The sequence below is a fragment of the Parasteatoda tepidariorum genome, chromosome 7 (genome assembly GCF_982258835.1).
Source record: "Parasteatoda tepidariorum strain Cologne lab strain chromosome 7, Ptep-v5.0, whole genome shotgun sequence".
Lineage (NCBI taxonomy): Eukaryota > Metazoa > Arthropoda > Arachnida > Araneae > Theridiidae > Parasteatoda > Parasteatoda tepidariorum.
Window position 1 is genome coordinate 85747424 of NC_141761.1, and position 27157 is coordinate 85774580.

General features: G+C 28.6%; 1 protein-coding gene and 1 long non-coding RNA gene across 5 annotated transcripts in view; both read right to left on the reverse strand.

Annotated features, from left to right (window-relative positions):
- Window positions 1-27157, reverse strand: part of LOC107456327 (SEC14-like protein 2) — an 81647-nt gene that overhangs the window by 20337 nt on the left and 34153 nt on the right. For 2 of the 4 annotated variants that reach the window (XM_071183207.2, XM_071183206.2), the window contains exons 2-4: window positions 6757-6844; window positions 5382-5457; window positions 3848-3891 (exon numbers count right to left, since the gene is read on the reverse strand). In XM_071183207.2, the coding sequence (XP_071039308.2) occupies window positions 3848-3891; window positions 5382-5457; window positions 6757-6813 (177 nt within the window). In that variant the 5' untranslated portion in view covers window positions 6814-6844. Of the gene's footprint in view, window positions 1-3847; window positions 3892-5381; window positions 5458-6756; window positions 6845-22599; window positions 22792-23949; window positions 24068-27157 lie in introns of those variants that run through there. The other 2 variants (XM_087168190.1, XM_043049346.3) reach the window with 2 other exon arrangements.
- LOC147807289 (uncharacterized) lies at window positions 9295-10663 on the reverse strand. The gene is made up of 2 exons (XR_015435595.1): window positions 10466-10663; window positions 9295-9440 (listed from the first exon to the last, which is right to left on the reverse strand). It is a non-coding gene; the product is annotated as an uncharacterized LOC147807289 (long non-coding RNA).

Consider the following 27157-nt stretch of genomic DNA (forward strand, 5'->3'; position numbering starts at 1 on the left):
AAAAATATTTCAGGGAAAAAATATGGGAGCTGGAATGCTGAAAATGCGTGGAACCTCAGCATTTGGTGCGAAGCGCCACTAGCTGATTCATCGAAACTATTTTGTCATAATTTGGTTAGGCATAAATTGATACAATATGAAATAAAATGATTAAAGAAGAGGTTGGAGGGACTCCATTGTTAAGTTATCAAATAAAAAATAAACTAGATACAAAAACTATATAGAAGGAAGAATCCACATAACTATATACAATATAATAGGTGGTCCTCTGTTAATATAGTGACCCGGCCGTCCCGGTGAGTAATCGCTCGTGCCAGATTGCTCACTATTCTAGGTTTAACAGTCCTCTGGCTCACCTGGATCGGATCCTGCAAAAAGGGTTGTTCCTTCACCAGGTTTACCAGAGTTCTGGTGTAATCACGGACTAATATAGGGGTGAAAATATTTAAAAAGGGGGGCAAACTTTATACCTATGGGTGTAATAAACTGTGTGAAAATATGGGAGATAATTTCACTTTCCTTTTCTTTGGAGGCCGAATTCAACATTTGGCGAAAGAGATCTGCAATGGAGCACAAGATTAAATTGTCTTTTTCGTGGTCTTTACTTCGTTGGATACAACATATTTCATGTGAACGATTAGATAATTTATTTTCTTTTTTAAACGACAACAATAAATCTGTGTTAGTCCATGTCTTAGCGGATCAGATGAAGAGGAGTGCAAACACTATCTCTGTAAAAATGACATTCACCTTCATAACACCGTAATTTTAGAATTTTCTCAGAAAAAAGAACCAACTCGCTCCTTTTTTCCATCGTTTTATTCATCAATTATTATTTCGGAATATTAAGAATCACTTGTAGGTACGTTTGGCATAGCAACGTACTTTTAAAAGTAAGGTATTAAAAAAATTAATAAATGATCATTGTTAATTGGCGGTAGCTGAAGTACAGTGAGTAAAATAAGAAACGGATCACCCTGAATAATTTTTGATGTTAATGATCGGATCTTTACGTTCCAGGACTAACTCTTAAAGGTTCAAAGAGGTGACCTCAAATATGCGAATTAATTAAAGCTGACAATATAAGTTAAGAAATCAGACACAAAAACATAATATAACCTTTTTACTACGGATTCAGATTTCTGATCCCCAAATTGTAGGGGGTAGTCGCAATCTGGGAAATATGGTCCCAATAGTTTGGTCAAAAGAGAGGTCCAGAGTTTGAATCCCTCTTTAATTTTACTTTTTTGTTAATTTTACTTTTTGCATATTTCACCATATCTCGAGAGCATTTAAAGCGAATTAAACTATTTTTGCTCGCAATTAAAAAATTCGACGTAATTCCCAGATTGCTGCTACCCCTTATGTTTTAGGATTCAGAAATCCGAATTCTCGAAAAAGAGGTATGTTTATTCAGAAAAAATAGGTTTTTGTGCCTGGTTTCCTAACTTAAAATATCGTCTGCGCTACTTAATTAGCATATTTACGACTACCTCCTCGAACCTTTAAGATGGAGTCCTAGAACATCGAGATCCGATCTTTAGATTAAAAGTTATTCAGTGTCGTTCGTTTATTGTTTGCCCACTGTACTATAAAGGGTCATTTATCAATAAAGGGTCATTACTATATGGCGACAGTTAAATTACGTCTCCTCTTTCCAAAGAATATTAAAAGTTTTTTTTGAAACACAATTTAAAAAATAAATACTGTTCTAAAAAATAATGAATTAGAAATTGATTCACTTAAATTCTTGTCAATCGAAACATGTTTAGAAAATTATTTTAATACGCATGTCCACACTTTTCGCGTTAAGAAAAATAATATAATTACAAAAATATTATTTAAAATTATAATTTGAAGCAATTTAGCTGTCATTTTGGTCGTAATTAAGTAAAAGGAAAGCTAAGAAAAATAATAACTAAATTGAACTTTTCCCTTTACTTTCTCAAATGGATCATTCAAAGAAACTGACAATCAAATACTATAAAAAGCACGAAAACCCAGATTGAAATCGGTCATACAACTCTAATGTAATGAATATAAATGAATGAACCTCGTTTTATTTTTGTATATAAATTAACTGTCACTGTATGTTAAAGAATACGACTTGTTGAAAAGCGTTTCATTTAAATTTTTTTTTTTTTTGACGTTTACTTGGGGAAAATCCTTCACGGTTTGTTTCTAATCACCATAATCAACGTCAAATTATGAAGGAACTAACATTTGGTACAACATCAGGAAAGCTCCTATTTTAATTTGTTTGGAAACTATAATTTCTGAGTGTCCGTAGTTATAGGAAAGATTAGAAACATTTAAAAGAGCTTGAATTGTTTAAAATTATTTTTAGCAGAAGCATTGCAAATTAAAGATGTCTGTTATAGTTAATTAGATTATAAGAAACCAATGCTTAAAACTATATGACTAGTGACGGAATTGCTTGGTATATAATAAATAAATTTTTAATACTCCATTGAGTTTAAGATTTACATTAAGGCATGATTTATGAATACATGTTGGCATTAATAAAAAAAAAGAAAGAGAATTGTAAGCGTTAGAACCAAAATTTAAAATTATTTTTTGTACCATCAATGCAAATAAGAGTGATTTTTATCAATATTCAAATCATAATCGAACTATTAAAATATAGTGATTAGTTGCTGGATGATAGGTGTTTTCAAAACTTATATACCAACATGAAGTAATGTACTCCCGCAACAGCTAGTCCAGAAGGTGCGGGGTCATCCAGGGGTTGGGTGTCATGGAAGTTAAGTCTTCACGATTTCTAGACCAAAGCCGAAATGTGAAGGGAAGGCGGCGATGTGTTGTCCTCCTTCACTTTCCACACAGTCTAAAAATCCTGAATCAAATCACGATATAAAATGCTGGCACTTAGAGTGCATCGTCCATAAAATCTAAAACCGTAATTTTTATAATAATATTTTGCTAATTAGAATGATTCAGTGATTTTAGGGTAATTATTGCAGTCAAAACTGCGGTATATCAGATTTTTTTTGTTCCATAGCATGTTTGATAAAAAATGGTAAAAAGTAACGGCACCATCAGTGACGGTACTTCTTACCTGTAAGTACCTGGTTCGTCAAAATAACAACTCAGTGTCTTAACCCAAACGTTATCGCGATTCTTTTATATATTTAAGTGATGCAAGAAATAATTAGGTATAAAGAATCATAAAGTACCTACTAAATATCATTATTAAAAAATAAATATACGAATAGCTACGAAACAAATACGGAGTAATTCCAGGAAAGATGCCGCACTTTCTTCAATACTAATGTGCTGTGTTAAGTTATGCGCTTAAAATGTAATCAAGTAATTAATAATGGTCACCATTGCTTTTGATGTAAATTCTAAGTTTAATACTTTCTTGTGATATGTAGCATTATTATGACGATCAATTTAAAATTTATTCCTGCATGTAAAAACTCATATTTAAACAATTTAATGGCCTACGAAATATTTAATAAAAATAAATTATATTTTTATTACATAAATTACTAAAAATAAGTATTTAGCTACATAAGTGTATTTTATATTGATGTTTACATTTCGATAAAAATAGACTAAAACTGACATTTAAAAAAATCTGTAGCTTAGAAAGAGAAGATGATTTCAAACTTGAAATCTGAGATCTGTTAAGAAATATCACTCAACAGGAATAAAATGCTCCACTGCGTTATTCACGTCTTTTATGCAGCGACCAAGTATTTATAATCGGTTAGAAAATATCGAAACTACAATGGTAGAGGAATTTCAGCATCTTTCTTCAGTGCAGAATCTCTCCCAGAGTTATTCCGTTCAGTAACATACACAAATTAAGGCAACTTACTTTTCTGAGCATGATTTCAGACTGACTGAGGTTAAAGTCTCTCGCTGAAAAACGGTAAATATTGTTTACTAATAGAAACAACAAAAAACTATTTTCAGATAGCAATAAAGGAATTAAAGATACCTCGTGTCGTTGTTATTCCAAAGAAATATGAAAATTAAACGGCTTTCTTTTAACATGCGTAGCTTTTACTTCTTTCTTATAATAAAGAAAATTACTTTTATTATGTACTACCAGCTTCTAACGACCAGCTAGGTCACCTTTCAAAATTATCTTGTATAGCAAATAAACTTTAATGCTAACCAAACCGAATGCCCAGTGCAAATGCATTTTGAAATTCCAATTCCTTAACCTCCCCTCAAATCATAACAACTTAATTAATTTTAAACAATATACTAACCAGATTTTTTTCACCGTGCAGAAATACTTTGACTTCAATTTTTATTATTTTCAGGACATGTTTGCTCAAAATATTCAATCTTAGTAATTATTTAAAATCTGTCAGACAACTATTAAATCACACAAACCAAAGTATGAGTTCGTGTCATTTCAGAATAGTAAGCAGCAGAAGCATTAAAAATTTTTTCATCTCTGTCACGAGATGAAATAGAAAACTTATCCCGATGCTCCATTACGTTCTGTAATACTGCCTCACGCACCTCTCGAGCCTTGTATAACATATATATCATGTTGATCAAAAACAGTCAAGCTCCGTCATTAGTAATTGGTATGACAGTATGAGTCCTAAATAGCACCGTATATGTTCAAAATTTCAACGGCCATTTTATAAAGTATCAAAAATAAATCTAAATAATTACTTAGCAACTAAGTTTTTATCTCTATAAGAATACACAATTATTCTAAATAAATACTTAACGTATAATTAACTATTCAACGCTCTTTAAATTATTTCTTGAGGCAACTTAAAAAAATAATTAATAATAGTTTTGACATAAGATAAAAATATCCGATTTATAGTGCCACATAAAAAAATATGTATATAGAGTATTAAGGTTATTTCTACCATTTATCAGAAAAGTTTTTTTCTTCATTTAAATCTCTCGCTGAAAAATGTTCAAAACAGTTTATAAATAATTAAATTGGCAACTTTTAAATAGTAATTGCAATAAATGGATTGCAGAAAATTAAAATGTTCTTTATTATTATTATTCTAAAGAAATGTAAAAATTAAATAGTTTTTTTTGTAGCAGAAGTTATTTACATAAATTTTTTTTTTTAGTTATTTGTGTTATTTAAATATCTAACTGAAAAATATCTAAAACAGTTTACAAAATAAAGATAGTAAATGCACATTTTTCAAACAGTAATTGCAACAAAAAATAGTAAATTTAAAATAATAAAAAAAAAACTTTTTTTTGTTATTATTTCATAGAAATATAAAAATTTAATTAGTTACATATATACATTAAATTTTTTTTATGTTGCAAAGAAACTTATTTTCATTATTTATTATTAATCTATGAATATGATGTTTAAATTATTTCAATATAATAATTAAAAAAAGTTCACTCACCCTTTAGAAATCTCAAAAATAAATTTGTATCTTCATACATTGCTTGAGGCAAATCATTTTTAAACCGTGCTCGTATCTGAAATGGATTTCAACAGTTAAATTTTGTTATTTCTTTATTAAATTTGCTTTCCACTTTGTTATAATTTCACTTATTATTATTATATTTAATTACTTGTTTTTCACTTATTACTCATAAGAAAGGGACCAGAAATGCCACTTGCCCTATTCTTTGTCAGAAAAATATTTCTGTTCGACCAATAATTCTGGTAAAATTACTGTTCTGTGTCGCAATGACAATTTTGGCAAAAAAACTTCATAATTCTGGTGAATAAAATCAAAATATATGGTTTTCGCAGTTTAGTAAGCCATTCATTTCTATTCCATAGGTATTTTACGTGAAATAATTTCATAAATACAATCGAAAAATTAGAAAATGTAAGAATTATACGTTGAATTTAAGTATAATCAGAGGCTTCAAAATTTATCGCTAGGTATAAAAAGTAGATACTAACTCGTAAAACCTCTTAAACTCTACCACGGAACCACTGATGTAAGGCATCATGATGAAATTACCAAATTTTACAGCATTTAGTAAATTTTTCACACATTATAAAACTACATATTTTTTTTAACTTTACCAAACTCATTGCGGAAAGACACATTACTGGGCTAAATCACCCTAAACTTTTTTAAAACTTTTTTATTTTTTATTGAAAGTGAAAAAATAGTAGTATGAAAAAATAGTGAAATTTTGATAATATAAAAAATTAAACACATTTTTTTCAAAAATTTGGATTGTAAAATCGAGTGCCGTGACTATGTGCACAAACTTGAATGTGGGTATAGAACAAGCTTATTAAGGCTGTTTTTTGAAAGCTCTGTAGTTGCATGAAATTCTGAAAATTCTTATTCTGAAAATGGTTAAAAACCTCAATAAATAGAAAAGCCACAGTTTTGTTGAAATGAAAAGTGTTTGTAGTCTAATTTTTTAATATTTAGAAACTTACTTCAGTGCTGCATTATCTAGACTCGTATAATTTTCACAAACTGAGAAAAACAGTGATTTTGTTAATTTTCATATAGGTAGACAAATGTCTACAAATTGGCGATTTTTTAAAAAGCTTTTTAATTTTTAAAATAAAGTTAATTGTCCGTTGTTAATTGCCCAGATAATTTTTCAAGGTAAGAAGAGATATATAATTGCAAAATATAGCTTTGTTTCAAGTGTGAGACACTTAAACTGTTGCTTTTTTATTTTCAATGGCGAAAGAGCTTTGAAAATCCATATTAACTGCTTAAAAAGACACTTATAATTTTTTATTTGAAAATAAAACCCAAACTACCATAGAAAAATAATGTCACAAGATTTTCTTACTTTCTCAACACTTTCCATTTCTTCGGGAGTAATATCCACTTTTTCTGGTACTGTCATTTTCTTTATTATTGGTATAATATCCCGAGTTCTATAATGAAGAAAGAAACAAAATATAAATACATTCTCAAAATCTTAAAATAAAAACAATCTGACGTCTAAATTTTCACGAGAAATGTTCATGGAGTAATGCCTCTATCACACGAGAGAAAAATATGTGCAACTGCAAGTGTAAGTGCAACTGTAAGTGAAATTCCTCCGTTCGGAGTTGCCGAAAGGGTTGCTTAATTGCCTGAACGGTTGCATGAAATTGGGTTACCATATTTTGTTATTTATCTTTACTTTTGGCTCATATTTAATTTTATCATATGATTCTATTATATCATAGTTTCTCAACGATGTTCGTAAAGATGCTGCGGAATATTGATTGATTTTGATTTAATTTTTTACATTTGTATTTGTGTTAAGTCTTTTCTTCAGCAGGAAATTAAAATTCTGAAAACTTTATTTCCCCATTAGTGAAGTAGCATAGTATAAAAAGGATTATGATTTCTACCTCATAATATAAAATGATATTAAGATATCAATGAATTTCATGTTGTGTCCCTAAAAGGATAAGGGGGTGAAAGGGGGATGGACTTAAATACTATCTAGAATTTTGACGATTTTTTTTATCTTGATTTGAGTGACTAAGGTATAAAACATGGTGCGTAGCGTTTTTAAAAAAAGTGCTTAAAGGTGCTTATTTTTGATTTTCATTTTTTAAAGGCCCTTAAAGGAGCTTTTCTTAATAAGTGTTTTTAAAAAGTGCCTTATTTTCCTTTTTCGAAAAAGAGATTTATGAAAAGGAATGTCGATTTTCGTCACATATTATGTAAAAACGTACTTTACACATTTTTCTATTTCACGTTTTCAGAATTCATTCGTCCCGCACTGGACTGATCGTTAAGACACGGTTCCCAGCAGATCACCGAAGTCAAGCATCACTGGCTATGGTCAGTGTGCGGGTGGGTGACCACTTGGATCAGTCTGCGTAGGGACCGAGGGTGTGCGGTATGGGTCCTCGTTAAACTGTGCTACCGCAAAGTGCTCATCTTCGCTCGCAGGTCGTCGGGCTACCGAGGCGGGGGTGCCATCCCCTCCGCAGAGGATCAAAATTGTGATGGCATGTCTTCGGATCATCCTCCGGGATGTTTCCCAGACCGTCGCCAATAGCCCATTGTGCAGCTCTAGTGCGACGTAAATTAACAACAACAGCAGAATTCATTCAACCATGATCAATTTCAGCGTACCGTCAGTCCATAGCGTATGAAAACGCCAATCATTTTACAGGTTTGGTGAAATACTTGCGAGTCCGCATGTGCGTCTAGTGAGCTGGGTTCGGTGAGATTCTTGCTCTCTCATGCTGTATTTTGCAAGATATTCTCAATTTCAGGCTTTATTTTCCACCCTCTGAAATCGAACCGAAAAATCTCTTCATCATTTTTTTAATGGCTAATATAATCAAGAAAACAGTTCTTTGTCAAATTCTAGTTATTTTATCATGATCATGTAAAGTCTGAGAATTATTTTGCATTTTGTCAATTTACCTAGAGCTTTAAAATATTTTTTGAGTGCCTAAAATGTTCTTAAAAGTTGCTTATTTTTTGTTGAAAGATTTGGCTCCGCACCCTGTAAAAGCATAGTTTATTTATATATATTTACTATGTAACATGCTAGCTAGGCAAGTGCGGTATCATTATCTATGTAAACACTAAATCGAATGAGAATAAAAACAAGCTGTCTGATTTAATAGTTTAACAATTCGAAAATTTATAAAAAGTTTAATGTGTAGAAAGGACAATTTTATGACTTATACCACTTTATGCAACTGACATTGCTATCTAATCAAGTAAGGCATTTCTTCAAATTTATTTTTTAAGCTTAATTCAAAAACATAGTCCTTTGAAATAATTCTGTAGAAGAAATGATGGTTTAATGTATGAAATATAAATTTTTGAATTACCTTTCACTCATAAAATATTTATAACATCAAAACTATTAGATCTATCAAATCAATTCTATTTTTTAAATTCATTCTAAAAAATACATAATAAATAATGTCAGACTTGTCTATACTACAATGTCTCAGAATTTTATTTTCATCAAATTAATTTACATTACATGAAGGGATCATCAATTTTATTCATTTACACATTGCATATCAGGAATATCACTTTTTTGAAAATTATTTTTTCCTCTTTCTTAGTAAAATTGCTTTTTAAATATAAGAGGATTTTCAATGTCATACTTACATTTTATTATTGTAAAATTTATATCATTCATTATTGGTATAAGATAATTTAATTAAAAATTATAGGATTTATTTTGGGACAAATTTATTGTAATATACAGTATATAAATTAAAATTTATTTATTATAATAAAATTATTATAATAAAAAAAAACAATATTTTATTAAGAACATACTTTTAATGTATCATATTATTTTGTTATAGCCCTTTACGTGTTTTGTTTTGCATTTTAAATAATACAAGAATCAATTTAAAAAATAAAACATTTATTGTCAAGTGAAACATTTAGAACATTATTCATTTTTATTTCTTATTTTTTAATTTCTTCCATAAAAACAGTATTACATCTCTTTCCTTCTTTACCAGATAAACCTTACAGGATTATACGAAATATCTGAAATAAAAGAAAGAAATCACTTTCATGATAAAATTTTACCAACACATTATTAGAATAAGGAAGATTAAATGCCATTAATTTGAAATCATTTAAGTCCTTAGGTATCCCTTTTAAACTTATTTTAAGTTTGACAGATATTTTGATTATAGTTCTAAGATTATTCTATACACTAATGAAAGATGGCAGGTGTGTTTAGTTTTGTAGTTCTTATGTTTGGATTGAAATTTGTTTCAAGAAAAATAAATTGTATTTATAAACGAAGACTCTTAAAAATGTAAGTATATTGAAAAATTAGTAAGGTACACTTACATACTTACTGTCATTATAGAAAAGCTAATTATCAAGAGATAAATGTGAAGTATAAATAAAAAGTAAAGTATCATTAGTTAACTTTGAATAATTATAAACAAAATATTATGCAAATCATCATACACAAAAAAAAAAAAAAAAAAAAAAAAATAGAAGGGATGAATGTAGAAACAGACAAGGAGATTGGGAATTTGCATTTTTAATAATTACTTTTTATATATAATATACTACCTTTCTTGTAATACTTTTCAATAATTACTGGAAAATGTGGTAACTTTGTGAGAAACAATTTAAATATTTACCACACATATTTTCTAACTTGTTTTAAAATGAAATTTTCAAAAATTAAAAGAATTCTTAGGGAAGAATAAAATAATTATTTCACTAATAATTATAAAACTTTCAAATAATCGGACACATGCTTTTACAATCAACAGAAACAAGGATTAAAATTTAAAAATAAAGAAATATAATCATTATTATATTTTATGTTATAATACTGAAACAAAGTTTGGCGAGTTGCTTGGCGAATATTTCAAAGTAAAGCTTTTCGCCAGTATAATTCTTTATATATATAAAAATAGAAATTATTTCTATTTAAAGTAATTAAAACTTTGATCGGAACAAATTATAATAAGTTTTAATTTTATTAGCTTAAAATAAATAAATATTTTAAAAGAAAATTTATCGCAAAAATAATGTACCATACTTACCGATACTAAAATCGTGTGCAGGTTCCTGTTATGGTAGTACATCAACTGCATTGAGATGGTCATCTCATAGTGCGAAAGTATTTTTAATGCTTTCATTTTAAAGGAAATGTTATTATTAAACTAAAAACTTGTTCCGTCTCATCTATAAAAAAATTTCATCCGATCATCCTCTTCCTAACGTCGCCGCCATTTTTATTTACATTTGTATATGTCATCACATAAAATTGAAACGTCATAAAAAGCAAACGATCTGATTGGTTCATGAAAGAAATTGCCTGAACGGTTGCAGATATTTCGTGCAACCGTAATTTCTATATCACACGAGCGTTTTTTGGAGAAATTTCACTTGCAGTTGCACTTACACTTGCAGTTACACTTGCAGTTGCACATATTTTCTCTCGTGTGATATAGCCATAAGAAAGGTTGTTCATTTTTATAATATTGTACAATTAAAAGAAAAAGTTTCATGAATAATTTCGGCTGTCAATTATATGTTAAATATCTTGTTCTTAAACGTGTGCTTATCGGAGGGTTGTCGACCCATATTTTATCAGAATCTTCGAGTAGGAATAAACAAATTAATTCTCTATTCCAGACCTGAAAATATTTCATTCAACTATTTTCTTTAGATTCACAGTTCAGATTTCAATATGCTAATGAAGTCACTGATTTGATATTTTGCTGGTTTATAACAGCGAGTTGAGTTATCAATAGATAACAAACATTTTACCAAAACCATTATCAACAATAAGTTTATTTATATTATCAAATAATTGGTTATATTATGCAATTTTTTTCATGTTTTCTCTAGCTTAGTATTATTATTATTATTATTATTATTATTATATATATATATATATATATATATATATATATATATATATATATATATATATATATATATATATATATATATATATATATATATATATATATATATATATATATATATATATATATATATATATATATATATATATATTACTAAATGCAGGTAAAATAAGTTTTTGTTGCCCTTGAATTATACATTTGAATAACGGATGATGGCACGTGATAACGTGGCACGTTTCTTTTTTAACTTGATATGCTGAAATTATCTGTCGTAAATAAAAATACAGTTCTATGATTTTTATTGTCTTGGAAGTAATGCACGATTAATAATTTAATGTCATAATATTATGCAAATTTACTTTGATCTTTTGTTTAAAAAAACCGGCCTCGAAACACAGACTGTAATTGTCTTAAATTTGAGTACAAAGTAAGTTTGATAACTGGGTGATTTGAAAAAAAAAATAGCGATCATTTTCTTAGAGTATGTCTCAGATACTTGTATATCTCATCAATTGATCTTTCTTTCATGGTCTGTTGATTTCCTTTTTCTAAAAGAAAATCGACGCAGTTCAATTGTTTCATTGCATTTTATTTTATTCTATTATTTCTTAAATCATATTTTAGCAATTTAAAAATACTCACGTTTCCATTTCTAAATTAGTCTTTACGTAAAAAAGTAATATAAAACGCACATTCAAAAATTAATGAAATTCAAAGTATAAGTTAAACAAGGAAAAACAGCTCAAGTTTTCAATGTTTTAGTTTCTATTCGTTAGAAATTTTAAATAATCTGATTTAAATATGAAGAAGGAAGAAAGCGAAAACAAGGAAAATGAATTAGTAAGCCAATTAAAAACTCAACACATCAATGACACTTTATTTACCTAAGTGCAACAACAGGTGGGCAATTAATTATGATGAGTTGTTATATAGTATATAATACGTATATGTTTAAATTTCTCATACTAAAAATTAATTTAAAGAGAGAGAAAAAGAATCGTGGGAAGAAATTCTTTTTATTTCGTTTCTTAATTTTCCAAATTTTTAAATTTTGTTTATTTCGGTAATACATAGTGAAAACAATTCTGGTAAAATTGTCAAGTTCTGAATGGTAAGGACGCGTCTAGTAAAAAAACAACATAATTCTGGTTCAGAAAATCAAAATGTATGGTATTTAAACTTCATTTGGTAATTTTCCTGTGGCATGACAAAAAAGGAAAGTTTAGTTTTAAAAATCATAGTTATTATTACTACGCATTTAATACAAAAATACAAAACTGAAAAGTAAATTTAACTGAATAGAGGATTTTCATGCCATTCTGTAAGATATCTTGATAAAACTACCAAATTTCACTTTATTTGTATAATTACATTTTATCATATCTAATAAAGCCATATTTTATTGCTAATTTTATCGAAGCCTTTAGCAAAGCGCTTCGGTTAAAATTACCTAGCATTTTAGTATTCCTATAGAGCCAAAATGCTGTAAAATTTAAAATATTCTGATAGTTTCGACTATACTCTTTTTTTCCCAGTGTAAATATGTCACATCGTCTTGAGACCCAAATTGTAACTATTGGCAGAACATGTGATTTTTATTTAGAAATACTCAACTTAGAAAAAATAAATTTATAAATATTAAAAAAAGTAACTTTTTTTCATTTAAATTTATCTTTATTATTTAATTATTATTTAAAAAATGATAAAATTTTATTTTTGAACAATTACAGATTGTGCGTTTCCTTTATGTTCGGGTAATGAAACAAAATCTGCTAAACTCAATGAGATATTTGTAAGCCATAAAACTGTGCAAAGTAAACTGAACAAAATATATTACTTTTCTTATTTGTTCAATGTAATTTGAATTCTGACCAATGAGAGTAAGTCCAAATATAATTTTTAAATAGACAATTGTTTTTAAATTATGTATTAATAGAAAGAACTAATCTTAAAATAAAATATTCTAAATAAAAAAATTCTATCAAATATTATGGGATGTATTAGACTCTGGCTCTCAAGAAAATGTAAGATTAATTGGAATGTTGCTGATGATTTAAATTAAGAAGAATTTTATGTTTATACATTGTTAATACTAAAATATTATCTTTCTATACACGAATCTATCTATCTATATCTTACGTGATACTATAAACCTGGGAACATCTCTATCTATTGGCAACACTATAATTATTATTCATCTTGTTAGGTTGTCTTAAGTAATAATTTCATATTTTCTTTTTTTTTTACAGAAATTAAAGAATATATATATATATATATATATATATATATATATATATATATATATATATATATATATATATATATATATATATATATATATATATATATATATATATATATATATATATATATATATATATATATATATATATATATATATATATATATATATATATATATATATATATATATATATATATATATATATATATATATATATATATATATATATATATATATATATATATATATATATATATATATATATATACTAGCTGACCCGGCAAACGTTGTTTCGCCATATGAATTATTTCTAGAGTATGAAAATATATCTTATTTATTGTAAGTGTGGTATATGAGTGAGAGGCATGGAGCGCTGTGACATGGGGCATAAGAGGCATGGAGCGCTGTGAACGATGACGGAATGTGAAACAACACACCAAATAATAGTTTTTTTTAAATGTATTGTAACTTTTTTTATAAATTATATATACAACGAATTCTGAAAATATTAGTCAACAATGTCAATCTCTTAGTGCAATGGAGTGTACAATATTTTTTGTCATTCCATCTTTAGCTAACACAAATAAGCTGGATGGTTTGCCCACTCGAGAGCATGCCACGTATAAATTGTGTGTGTGAAAAACATGGTGTGCTCAAATCTAAGACACATAAAGACATTGTTTGGCCTTGTCAATGCAAATGCCAATCTAATGGGGATCTGATTGCGTTTTAATGGAATTGGCACATGTGTGGGCATAACAGGGATTCGTGAAAGTAATATACTTTCACCCCGGAATTTGTCATTTAAAATAATGACTTCGATAACATTGTTCATAAATTCTTTAACGACTAATCGCGTGCCGTTGCGCACCCGTGGTGGGTCCAAATTAAGAAGCAAAATAACTGGAGATCCAAATTTGAGTTTTAAATTATGTGGTAGTATGCCTGGTAAATCCAATGAGTTTAAAAACTGTTGGAAAATTTGCAGCTTCAATAGGATCGCAAACTGTATCAACGGATTTATATGTCACCAAGTTACCTGGCAATAACTGTTGTATCTTCAGATTCAATTCGTTGACGTCCACATTTTTTTCTGCTAAAATCGCCCTTTCTGCCAGTGAACATCGGGAAATATTAGGTTAATGAGAGCATCTTGTAAATCAATGATTGTGCAGAAATCGTCTGGTAATTTTATGCATCCAGTCTCATCCTTAGTAACTTTTTCATCACCGATATCTAACAATTATTTTGAGAATGTTTCAGCAGATGGATCTTGAAGCATTTGGACGTGCATATTTACTTTTAGTTGAACATTTTCAACATTACTCCACAGTGGAGATGATTTCAAGCAAGCATTGATCTCATCAGCGCACGTTGAACGCGGAATGACGGTAAGTGTTTGTCTGAAATCACCTGAACTGCCGCCAAATAATTTGTCATTGTTTATTATATCTTTCAATGTCCTGTTTCCTCAAGCGAATGTTTGTGTGCCATAGTGCATTCATCCCAGATGATAATTTTACAGTGTTTCAACACTGTGGCCATAGAGCCATAGTAGCTTCATTGGAGGTGATGTACCGGCCAATTTGGAACAGCGTTACTTCATCGTTGTTATTCACTGGAAGAGCAGTCACATTGGTATTTTCAACTCGAAATACTGCCATATCACTGCCTTTATTCACATACTTGCAAATATATTTGATGTTCTTCTTTTAAGGGCGAGCATAAGTATTCGCGATCGCAACGCTCGAGTACGCCGTCTAGCGGGAGCCTGCAAATATCAGACATTAATTTATCACGTTTTCATTTAGTTCCATCAAAGTCATTGACTGAATCAGACGCCATTTTTTAGCAGCAAATAAGAAGCAAAATTTCCCTAAGGAAAAGGCCGAAGAACTTGAAAAAAATCTCCAGAATATTAGTAAATCTTTCAGGAACAGAACATGCCAAACATTTGAAGAAAAATTCCTCAATAATTTTTTATTTCTATTATCAACAAACTTGCAACTGATGACTTCCGATTTCGGATACTGTTACAGATGTGTGTATTAAGGTAAAATGCATTTCTTCTGTCTTCAATTCATTACGAATTAAAGTGAAGTCAACATTGCTTTCGTCATTCCAGTGAATAAATATGAATTCAGAACATACAGAATTGTAATAGTTATAGCATATTCTTCTTCGTTATAAAATAGTATATATTTTTGTATCCATATAATTCGGAAAACAACAATAAAAAATTATCCAAGTTACTTGAAATAGTGCCATTTGTGCTGATTTTTAATTAATTTGAATCGTTTTCTTGTTAAGTTTTTTTTAGTTTTGAAAGAATAGATCATTTCAACTAGAATTCAGCTGTTCTGTTTTTAAGATACATATTCAAATTCATATCAATTATAAAATTTTGCTGTGTAGTATGTTATCTAAAAGTAATGAAGGGATAAACTATGTATCTATTATTTGAGAATAAAGTTTTCAAACAAGGAACTTATCATTTTGGAATTCTCCGGGAATTATAAATCAGGTAAGTGCAATGATTTTTACAATAAAAAATTTGCTTGTAAATATTTTTTTTCATTTGATGATGGTTCTCTACAGAATGGTTTTTTACGTCTGATTAAGAACTATAAGAATAATAAAAAAAGAAACAATATGGAAGTTTTTATTTCAATGTAAAGAATTCTTAAAATCGTTTTTTTATCCTAAGAATTCTTTATTTTCCGTTTTTTAGTTTATAATTTTTTGATAAAAATTGTTCTCAAAATACTTTTTTTTGAAAAATTAAATGGTATAACATTATGTGTTTATGTATACTTCTTGTATATTCCAATGTTTGAAGTAATATGATTCAGAAAAGTATGGAATAAAAATTCGGTACTTACATATTAACGCCACCGCCGCTACAGATTTGGCGGTTTTTAAGTGCCACCAATCTACACTTAAAATTTTTGCACAATTCATAAAATAAAACACTTTATTTAAAATCAAAATAGTCGATCGGATTTCGGTGGAAAATGAGCCGATATAGAGTTTAGCATAGATTCAAAACAATCATATCGCCATATGAACTCTGATAAATAAGATTCCAAATGAAATAACATTTCCAAAACGTACTTTTACCAAGATAAAGTTTCATGTTGTGGGAATTGGTACATTTTCGTTTTTTCGGTAAAATATTTCCCTCCTGAAAAAATAAAATTGCATCTTGTTTTGTTTTTGGCAAATCCCAAAGACGAATTTTCGTAGCACTAAAAATGGCGACAAAAAAGAATTGTTTTTTTGTTTTTGCTTCGTCAGCATTCTTTATTTTACGTTTCTTCGTTTCTAAATAATGATTTTTATTGAAACTTGAAATTTTTTGATAAAAATTGTTGTCAAAAAACTTTGTTTACAAAATTAAATTTCATAAAATTATGAAGCTTATGTATACTTTTAGTTCATTTTAATTTTTGAAGTAATATGATTCTTAAAACTATAGAATGTAAAGTTTAAATGGGCCTTTCATGTTATATCATTAAATTTAGTAATACTATTTCTCGGTCATTAGGTTTTAACTCTTATAAGAATATACATATTTTTTTCTGTTAATGTACAAATATTTTTCCGATGTGTTTTGGATATTCCTTCTCTAATAAAAAGAGATACCATTTTGTTTTCGGTTGTACAAGAAAGAATATCAAGCATTTTTCTTTTTTAAATTTAATAAGCCACATTAAAGAAGGAACGTTGCAATGCTACACGCTACATTAACGACGTCTCCAGAGTAACTGAATGACGGTTCATATAGAAATCGCAGGTAAGCGTCTCATACAACAACGCCCCCTATAGTTCGTTGCGATCGCGAATTAGAGTTCAATATGACTTGTTGCAACGTGAGTGAATATTGTATTTGATTTATCATGTTTCAATGTCTAGTTTGGATTGGAATATGATTAAATAAAGATATATTTAAAATATACGTTAAATCTGTCCAAAAAATGAAAAAAAAATTAGTTATAAACCTATTCTCAGACCTACTGAATATACATATAAAGCTTCATCAAAATCGGTCGAGCCGTTTAGGAGGAGTTTAACCACTAAAACTGTGACAAGAGATTTTTATATATATATATATATATATATATATATATATATATATATATATGTATATATATATATATATATATATATATATATATATATATATATATATATATATATATATATATATATATATATATATATATATATATATATATATATATATATATATATATATATATATATATATATATATATATATATATATATATATATATATATATATATATATATATATATATATATATACATATATATATATATATATATATATATATATATATATATATATATATAGAACTATACCTTAGAATAATGGATGATGGCACGTGATAACATGGCACGTTTCTTTTTTTAACTTCTGTCATAAATAAAAAACAGTTCTATGATTTTTACTGTCTTGGAAGTAATGCACGATTAATAATTTAATGATGACATGTGATATGTTATTTACCTTATAATATTATGCAAATTCCAAATTCATTTTGATCTTTCATTTTAAAAAAACATGGCTTGAAACACTAACTGTAATTGTCTTAAATTTGAGTACAAAATAAGTTTGATAACTGGGTGATTTGCAAAAAAAGGAAAAGAATTAGCACTCATTTTCTTAGAGTATATCTCAGATACTCGTATATCTCATCTATTGATCTTTCTTTCATGGTTTCTTGATTTCCTTCTTCTAAAAGATAATCAACGTAGTTCAATTGTTTCATTGTATTTTATTTTATTCTATTATTTCTTCGATCATATTTTAGCTATGTAAAAATGGTCACGTTTCCATTTCCATATTAGTCTTTACGTAAGAAAAGTAATACAAAACGCATATTTAAAAATTGACGAAATTCAAAGTATAATTTAAAAAGGGGAGAGCAGTTAATGTTTCAATATTTTGGTTTCTATTAGTTAGAAATTTTAAATAATATGATTTAAATAAGAAGAAGGAAAAAAGCAAAAACAAGGAAAATGAATTAGTAAACCAATTAAAAACTCAACACATCAATAATACTTTATTTACCTAAGTGTAACTACAGGTGGACAACTAATTATGACGAGTTGTTGAAAATGGTTTTGTTTCTAAAATACAAGTTGCAATTTTTTTCCTTTAAAGTCATTCATTTGTTTTCCCGTTAAATAATTAATTAGGTTTGTCTTGTTTGAACTGAGAATAGCACAAAACAAAAAGAAATTAAAATTATGCTTATTTAATTTAATCAGAAACACAACTAGGTAAATGCGTACAGTGCTCGGATGGAGCGAATACATTTATAACTTTTGATCTAATGATCAGATATAAATTTCTTAAGTCTCAATTTTTGTATTTCAAAGACATAAACTTTAATATGATAATTATTTAGGGCACTGTTTTCCAAAGTGTGGTACGCGTACCCCCAGGGTTGTGGGAACAGTTTAGAGGGGGCACGCGTTCTTATGCGAAATATCCTGCAACAAACAAAAAGTTTAAAAATTTTATTCAAAAACAAAGCTAGCCATGAAAATTTACGATTACGTATTTTTCTATTAGCTATTTTTTGCAGAGTTAACAGTTAATATTTAGTGGTGTCAACAGCTAGTTGTGATTTTTAATTTTTGTGCAATTTTTTTTATAGTAAAAAATCATTCATTTTTTTTATCAGTGGCACACAGCGTTACGAAAAATTTAGACGGGGTACACAAAAGTTATAAGTTTGGGAAACACTGATTTAGGGCAAACGATGTTATAAGTTGCGACTCCATACGCGAAATTTACTTTCTCTAAAAAAACATGTATTTTTTCTTGTTTGATACCTGTCCCTTGAAATATGGGAGATGGTTAAAATCTGGAAAGTAAATGGTCCCAGAAGTTTAGCCCCTTGAAATAGAAATTATATTAAACACATTTTTCATATGCATTAATTTCTTATTTTGCACTAATTTATGCCAAAATAAGTGAAAAATATTATACTCAGCATTTTAATAATTTATGGTTATGAAATAAGATACAACAGGAATTGGTGTCTCTCTTTGTGTTAAAACTGAAATATCCCAAATACGGATTACTTTTAACAATAATTTTTCAAATTTGCACTTATTTGCCGTAATTTAGATTTAAGAGAAACAGTTATTCATGATTGAAATTTTCCTTAATTGAAAAATCAGGGATAGATAAATTTTTCAATATGAATGAAAAAAAATTCAAACTATTTTTTTTTTGGATCTTATGTTTCAACACATATATAATTTTCCTAATTTAACAGATTCTTTAGCAATTATTTTACTGCTTTATTTATGTTTATTACTTTGTTACAAGAATATAGTATTTAACATTCAAATTTTTGGGATCCTTACCTAATATAAATACCTGTGAACTCATTGTAATAACAAAAAAGTTTTTATTTAACTTATATTTCAAAATATTCATATTAAAGTGTAAATAAAACCAAGTGATAAGTATGAAATTTATAGCAATTCAAAGCAGGCACATGTTCCAAAGATATATATAGATAATATTTGTTAATTATATATAATATTTTTCAATGATTGACTTTTGATACATTAAAAACATTAATTAAATGCAAACTTCATCTTAATTTTGAAGATTTATTTGATTTTAACGTTGGCTTATAAGTAATATTTGTGTTTGATAAATAGTTTAACAACATTTGAACTAAATGCCTCACCTGGTAGAGAACAATACGTAAAAGAACATAACACAAAATTGCAAAATGGGAGAATGAATTTCATTTGTGGGCTTTAATTTTTCAATTTAAATCAAATCAAAATCTCAAAAAATACCCGCAACCCCCAAAATTGTTTACAGTGTAGTTTTAAATAAAATGTTTCGGTTTATAATAAATATGCAGATATTAGTTATAATGGTTTTTTGTTATAATATCCATTTCTATATAGTCCTATATCCGTTTAACAATAAACTAATTTTAGAATTAGTTTAACAGGTATTTTATAATTTACCTCATCAATGAATATGCAGATACTAACTACAAGGTTAAATTTTGTAGCAGTATTAGCTTTTAATTAGTCATATTTTTTCTGACGATTAACTAAATTTGACAGTTAAAACAAAATGCCTCAAATAATGATGAGTATACAAATATCAACTATCATGATATACAGTCAAACCCCGCTATAGTGAGCACGGCTTATTGTGAACTCCCGGATATAGTGAACGAAATGCTCGGTCCCGTGCCTTGCTATACACGTATAATGCTATTTTTAGTGGATATAGTGAACGAAAAAAGTAAGGAAGTTGGATATAATGAACTTTTTTCTGTCTTCAACTGATCCCCCCCCCCATTTTCTTTGTAATAATTATGAAATTTTTACTTCAAAATAAATACATATACCGATTTTTAAAACCATCTATAGAAACTACTTTTATGTGCTCAAATGGCTGGTTAGACAGGTTTAAAAAGCGGAATAACAGAAATTCAGGAAAAATTATCTGAGAGTCGGGAAGTGTTTCCATATCTGATGTTGAGGATTGCTCATCCATCAGCTAAAGATTACAAATTTTTATTTGTACGCAAGACGAAGAGTGTTGAAAAATAACAAATCTTTTGCTACTACACAATATTTTTCAGTCATTTATGTGAATATAATATAATAAAAGGGAGGAGTTTGGGAACCATTAGTGAAATTCCCTGAGTAACGGATATAGTGAACTCCCGGTTATAGTGAACCGAAATTTCGGTCCCTTGAAGGTTCACTATAGCGGGGTTTGACTGTATTTCCTTATGATATTATTAGTTTTATTCCATACTTTAATTAGCTAATTTTATAACTTTAAAATAATAAAATAGTTGCCCTACCTGGTAATAAATATCCAAATATTAATTATCACGGTATATTAAATCATATAAGCAGTTTATAATAGCTTATGAAAATATTTACCCCGACCTGCCCCAATTGAGGGCATACGGGTAAATGTTTATTAAAAACCAAGTAAAAAAAACATTAAAGAACATAAAATACAAAAAATGCATAAAATACATAAGATACAAAAGTCAAATGGCAACAGCCTGTAAACTTTGCGGGCGAACAATACTCTTGAACAAAATTAGTTATCTCTATTAGTCAGAATATTAAAGGCACAAAATTTAAAAACTAATCATAGGGCAAATTGCCTATTAAGGAAACAATCGAGTTACAAATAGTAAAATCATCAAATTAGTGTTTAAATAGTAAAAGTGGATTAAAATGGTGTGAATGACGAGGACAGTTCAAATCCTACCTAAGAACACCATGAGATTTAAAAAATTTTTTTTTTAAAGTCACTAAAAGTCCAGTTTTAAGGATAGTCATCCCGGCTAAAAATCAAAATCGCTGAACCAGAGTCTCCAGTGATGAGGTAATTAAAGCGAGAGAATTGGAGTTGACTCAGGGGATATGGAAACGCTGATCCATACGGTAGTTGGACGGCCAGAGTTAGTAAAAATTTACAGTGGGTTTAATGTATCTTCCAAAGTTGTTTTGATAATGTCTTTGATGATTGATCTGCAGGTCAGGTTAGAGTAAATCTGGTGTTCTGTTTTGTTGTGAAAATTGTTGCCTCGTCGTGTTTGAAATTTCGGACATTGAAAAATTAGGTGATGGATGTCTTGTTGTGCGTTGCAATAAGTACATGTTGAAGATTTCGTTCCTCAGACAGATTGCTAAAAATAAACATAATAGCTTATATTTATTTTTAGCAATCAGCTAATTTTATAATTTTAAAATAAAATGCATCACCTGGTAATAAATATCTAAACATTAATTATTACGGCATATTTAATTATGTAATTAGTTTAGGTTATACTTATTTTTAGCATTCAGCTAGTTTTACAATTTAAAAAAAGGTGCCTCTCCTGGTAATAAATATAAAAATTTAATTATATCAATATATTTAATTAAATAAATAAATATTTTATAATTAGTTCATAATAGGTTATATTTTCTTTCAGCATTCAGCTATTTTTATAATTTAAAATAAAATGCCTCACCTGGTAATAAGAAAGTAGCTAGCAGTTACAACAAAGCGAAATGAAGACTAATCTCCATTTCTCCTAATTGGTTTATATAAATCCTTCTTTTTGTTTTATTTGATGTTTCCTTTCCTTTTCATGATCGGACCAGGAAAGTGAGTCCGACTAATAATGAATGCGTATAACGACAAAGCTGAGTCCTTGATAATTGATACTTTTTAGAACCGTAATGAGTACATTCGAAGCTTGAGAAGGAAAGTAAGAAAGTGATGCAACTCTAAGTATTGGCTATCGTTAATTATATTTTTAACCTTTGTATCGGGGAAGAAAAGTGTCATACGTTCTCTTACCTTAAATAACATTATCTTACTTTAATTCTCTTTTTAAATTACGAATTTTTTTTTCTTTTGATGCAAAACATTCTATAATTGCTATTGAAATATTTGTTGTTGTCTAAAGAATGTTAGGGTCGGTTCCTATGGGAAATACTTATGACGTAATTTGTGTGCGTAAGTAGGTAGCAGTTTTGAGACAACCACCATTGCTAAGCATTTACGTTTACGTTTCATTGACGGATTCCTGTAAACTTGATACATTCACAAATATTGGTTTTAGGCAATTGAAAAATAAATAATAGGGAGATTTCGTACTTTTACGTTACATTACGTACGTAGCATTTAAATAATTGCGCATGCGACAATTCTGGGGAAATGGACATGCACGCATGAAAAAATATCAAACAACTTATGTGAATAATAAATAAGACATTTTGCAGAAACCCGTAAGTTAAAAACACTACCGTAGTGTAATAACTTCCGCTGCAAAATCAAAAAAAAAACATTTACATTGGTCGAGAATATTATAAACCAATACAAAGAATATTGACAAGAATATTATTTACATTATAGTTTAATAAATGTAACGAAAGTGCGTTTTTGTGTCTAATTTCATAACTTAAAATATCGTCTGCTCTAAATAGTTTGCATATTCGAAGTCACCTCCTCGAACCATTAAGAATGAGTCCTAAAACGTGATGATCCGATCATTAAATCAAAAGTTATTCAGGATGGTCCGTTGTTTTTTGGTACACTGTACATCTCATACTTCTCAAGCACCATCTCATATACATTTTCTCCACAGTGTGGGAAAAGATGGGTGCATTAAAAACATCCAGAAATACTTTAATATTTCTGTTATATCTTTAACTACAGTTCAAGATAAACGCAGATCCTATCATTTAATCAGGCTTACTTATTGATTTTAGTTTTTGTTTTGTTGTGTTTTAGAAAAGAGTTAACAATACCGTTCTTCCCTTCGAGCACCCTATTAACCAATCTTTTTTTTAATAATGTCAAAGTAAAAATTTACCGTAGGAATATCTTCAGGCATTTCAAAGGTTTTTGTTTCCATAAATCCTGTAATTTTAATAAGCAAATGAAATTTTTAGGCATGCAAAATAAATTTAAATACTACTTCAAATCGAATTTTTGTACCACTCACACAATGTTCGTTATAACAGTTTTAATGTTGATCAAAGGGTGTTTCAAGGTTCATTTTTAGGGCTATCGCTATTTTTCATTTTTATTTACGATTATTTTAAAGTTAAAAGCTTAGATCATGACCTTTTCACACGACACAACATTTACTTTGGATTTATTCATCAACCTTACTGTAACTTATTATTATAACTTACTTAATTATATAACTTACTATGCAACTTACTACTTACTATACTTTTTATACTACTTAATATATAATTTACTGTAACTTACTGCATAACCATAATATAACTTATAACTCGAAAACTTGAGTGAAAGAAATAAGCAGCTGATGTGAGAAATTAGGACCATGACTGCTCCTAAACATATTCATTATAATACTTGGGTGTGCATACTGATTGAAACTTAAAACCTCCCTCACCGAGAAAAAAATTATATCTCCGGTTCAATTCTATCATTGGTTTTAAATGTTTTTATCTTATTTGTTATTTTGTGATTATGCAACTGTGAACTACATAATTGATTTGGCAGAAAAAATATAATCCCCCCCCCTTAAAAAAGGTTTAAAGATACATGTTCGTGTTCCAAATATTAAAAAAATATCTTCTATCAATTAAAAAATATTAAAATATCTATTTTATCTATTAAAAATACCTTATCTATTAAAAAAATTTCCAGTTGCAAACTTAAAGTACTTAAAAATATTTTCAAAAGTATTTCACAATTCCAGCATTCCGCATCCCTGCGGGCACCCCAAGACAGTGCTGCATAAGCCGGTAAATTCTAATGATTTAGTATGCACTTTTTCTCCAAACCTAATGAGTTGGTGACCGATATCGATAGGTTTTTTCATTTAATAGCCACCTTTTGTAAACTTTCTTTTTGCATGGACTAAATAGTATTTTTTTTAAAAAAAAATCATGTTAGAAATAATCTTGGGTTCCGAAAAGTTAATTCCACAATAAAAAATATATAAATATATGACAAAACTTAGCTAAACATACTCACTGTAATTTCTTCACGAAACTTCAATTCTCACTGCAGAATGCTATGCTATTTTGCTAGCACTTAATTTTATTTCAAACCAAACAAAAAGTAAATGGATAATTTATACTGATTCTCGTAGCTTTATATCTAGTGTTCCTTACGTCGGGAAAAATCCCATAATTCAAAAAATACAAAGCCACTTTATGAAAATGCAAATCCGAGGGTTCAGCATATATTTCTGTTGGATACCGTCACATGTCGGCATTCTTGGAAATGACCGTGCTGATATCATAGCTGAAACTACTCATAACTTAAACAGTAATCTCTTGACTTGCTTAGACCTTAAACACATTTGTAAATCTTCAGTTCATCAGGCCTGGAAAAATCATTGGAGTACGCAAAATAATAATAAATTATATGAAATTTACCCTAATCTTGATAATTGTAAGACATTAACTGTTGATCGCAAAACCCAGACTATTATAAATAGACTACGTATCGGTCATACTCGTTTCACGCATATGCATTTACTAAAAGCCGAGCCTGCACCCAGCTGTACTCTATATCAAGTTAACATTTCAATTAAACGCATATTAACTGACTGCAGATGATTCAAATATTTGAGGAAGAAACTTTTTGGCAGATTTTATCCCGATCTCTCATCCCTACTTAGTGACACTATACATCACAATCTCATCAAGTTCATCAAAACAATAAAACTGTATTCATTGATATAAGTAAAAGTGCAATTTTTTTACCTAGTGACTGGCGCAGTATAGCCACTTCTGGCTCTTGTGCCATTAAACTTTAACCAACCAACCAATTAGCTAAACATACTGACTTTAAAGAGCTTCTTATGGAAAAATATTTGGGGAATACCGGTGAATAGTCACTTTGGTAAATGTCTGAAATAAATACTAGGTCTAGTTAAGTGTCATTGCCAGGTATACACCTGCCGGTATTCTTTCTTCTAAAGTTTTAAGTCTCAGTGCACTGCCCGGTATACATTTTCTCGGTGCGCACTACATCAATTTTTTGAATGGTCAAGTGCACAGTATGCATTTAATCGGTACTCCGAACTCTGATGTTTCTCCTAATCTATCCTCAGCAGATATTAAAATGTAGAATAAATATAATAATATCAACGAATAAACTAATATCAAATCGGATATAACGAATATTTCGGACATTCACCAAAGCGATTATGTGATTGTTGACATTCACCGGTGAAAGTCAACATTCTCTTGATTTCGGTATTTCACGGTAGCATGCATATACATTACAAAAGTATGAATTGTTAAAGAATTCTCCTTCTGCACGAATCTTTCCATCAGAAATTGATAAATTTTGATGGATCAAAATTTTGAATGCAGACATTGGGCATTTCAATGAAAATTCGGTTTTCCAGAGTCTTTCTTTTTGTATTAGTGTACTTTTATCATTAAACAACATTCGAAAAAAAAAATGATGGAAAAAGTGACCGGTTGTTTATTTAATTTAATCTGTTACTCTTTTTTTTGTTTACTCGCTAAGTGGCAAGTGGTCATTTTTAGATCTAGTAATGCATGTAAATGTATTGCGGTAAAAATTTAGTTTCTCTTTTATAAAAGTATCGTGCAGTCCTTCAGCAAAGGAATGTTTAGAAACTATCGTCTAGGTCTGCAGACTAATACTGGTAAAAGTAAATAATTAATGAGCAATAAATGTTTTCATCGAACGTAACAAGCGATAAAAGTTTATTCTGGGAACTTCTAGTTTCTAATTACATTGTAACTCTCTAAAACGTGAGGAGTAAGAAATAACGAAAAAGTTTACTGAATTAGTTCATTTTTATTTATTTATTTTTACTTTATGTTCATCGAATGACCTTGGTAAAGAAATACGATATTCGTTTAAAGACTTATTACTTTCTTTCATCTTTGTAAGTTTTTACATTACTTTTATCAGCAGATAACAGCAACTACTCAGCATTCATTGAACCACATGAGAAGTGTCTAAAACAAGACACAAAGATGCCAGGGTAGTTTTATCTAATTGATTATAGTGCTACTTAACAGTATGTTCATTATTTTGCATAAACGTATTTACAT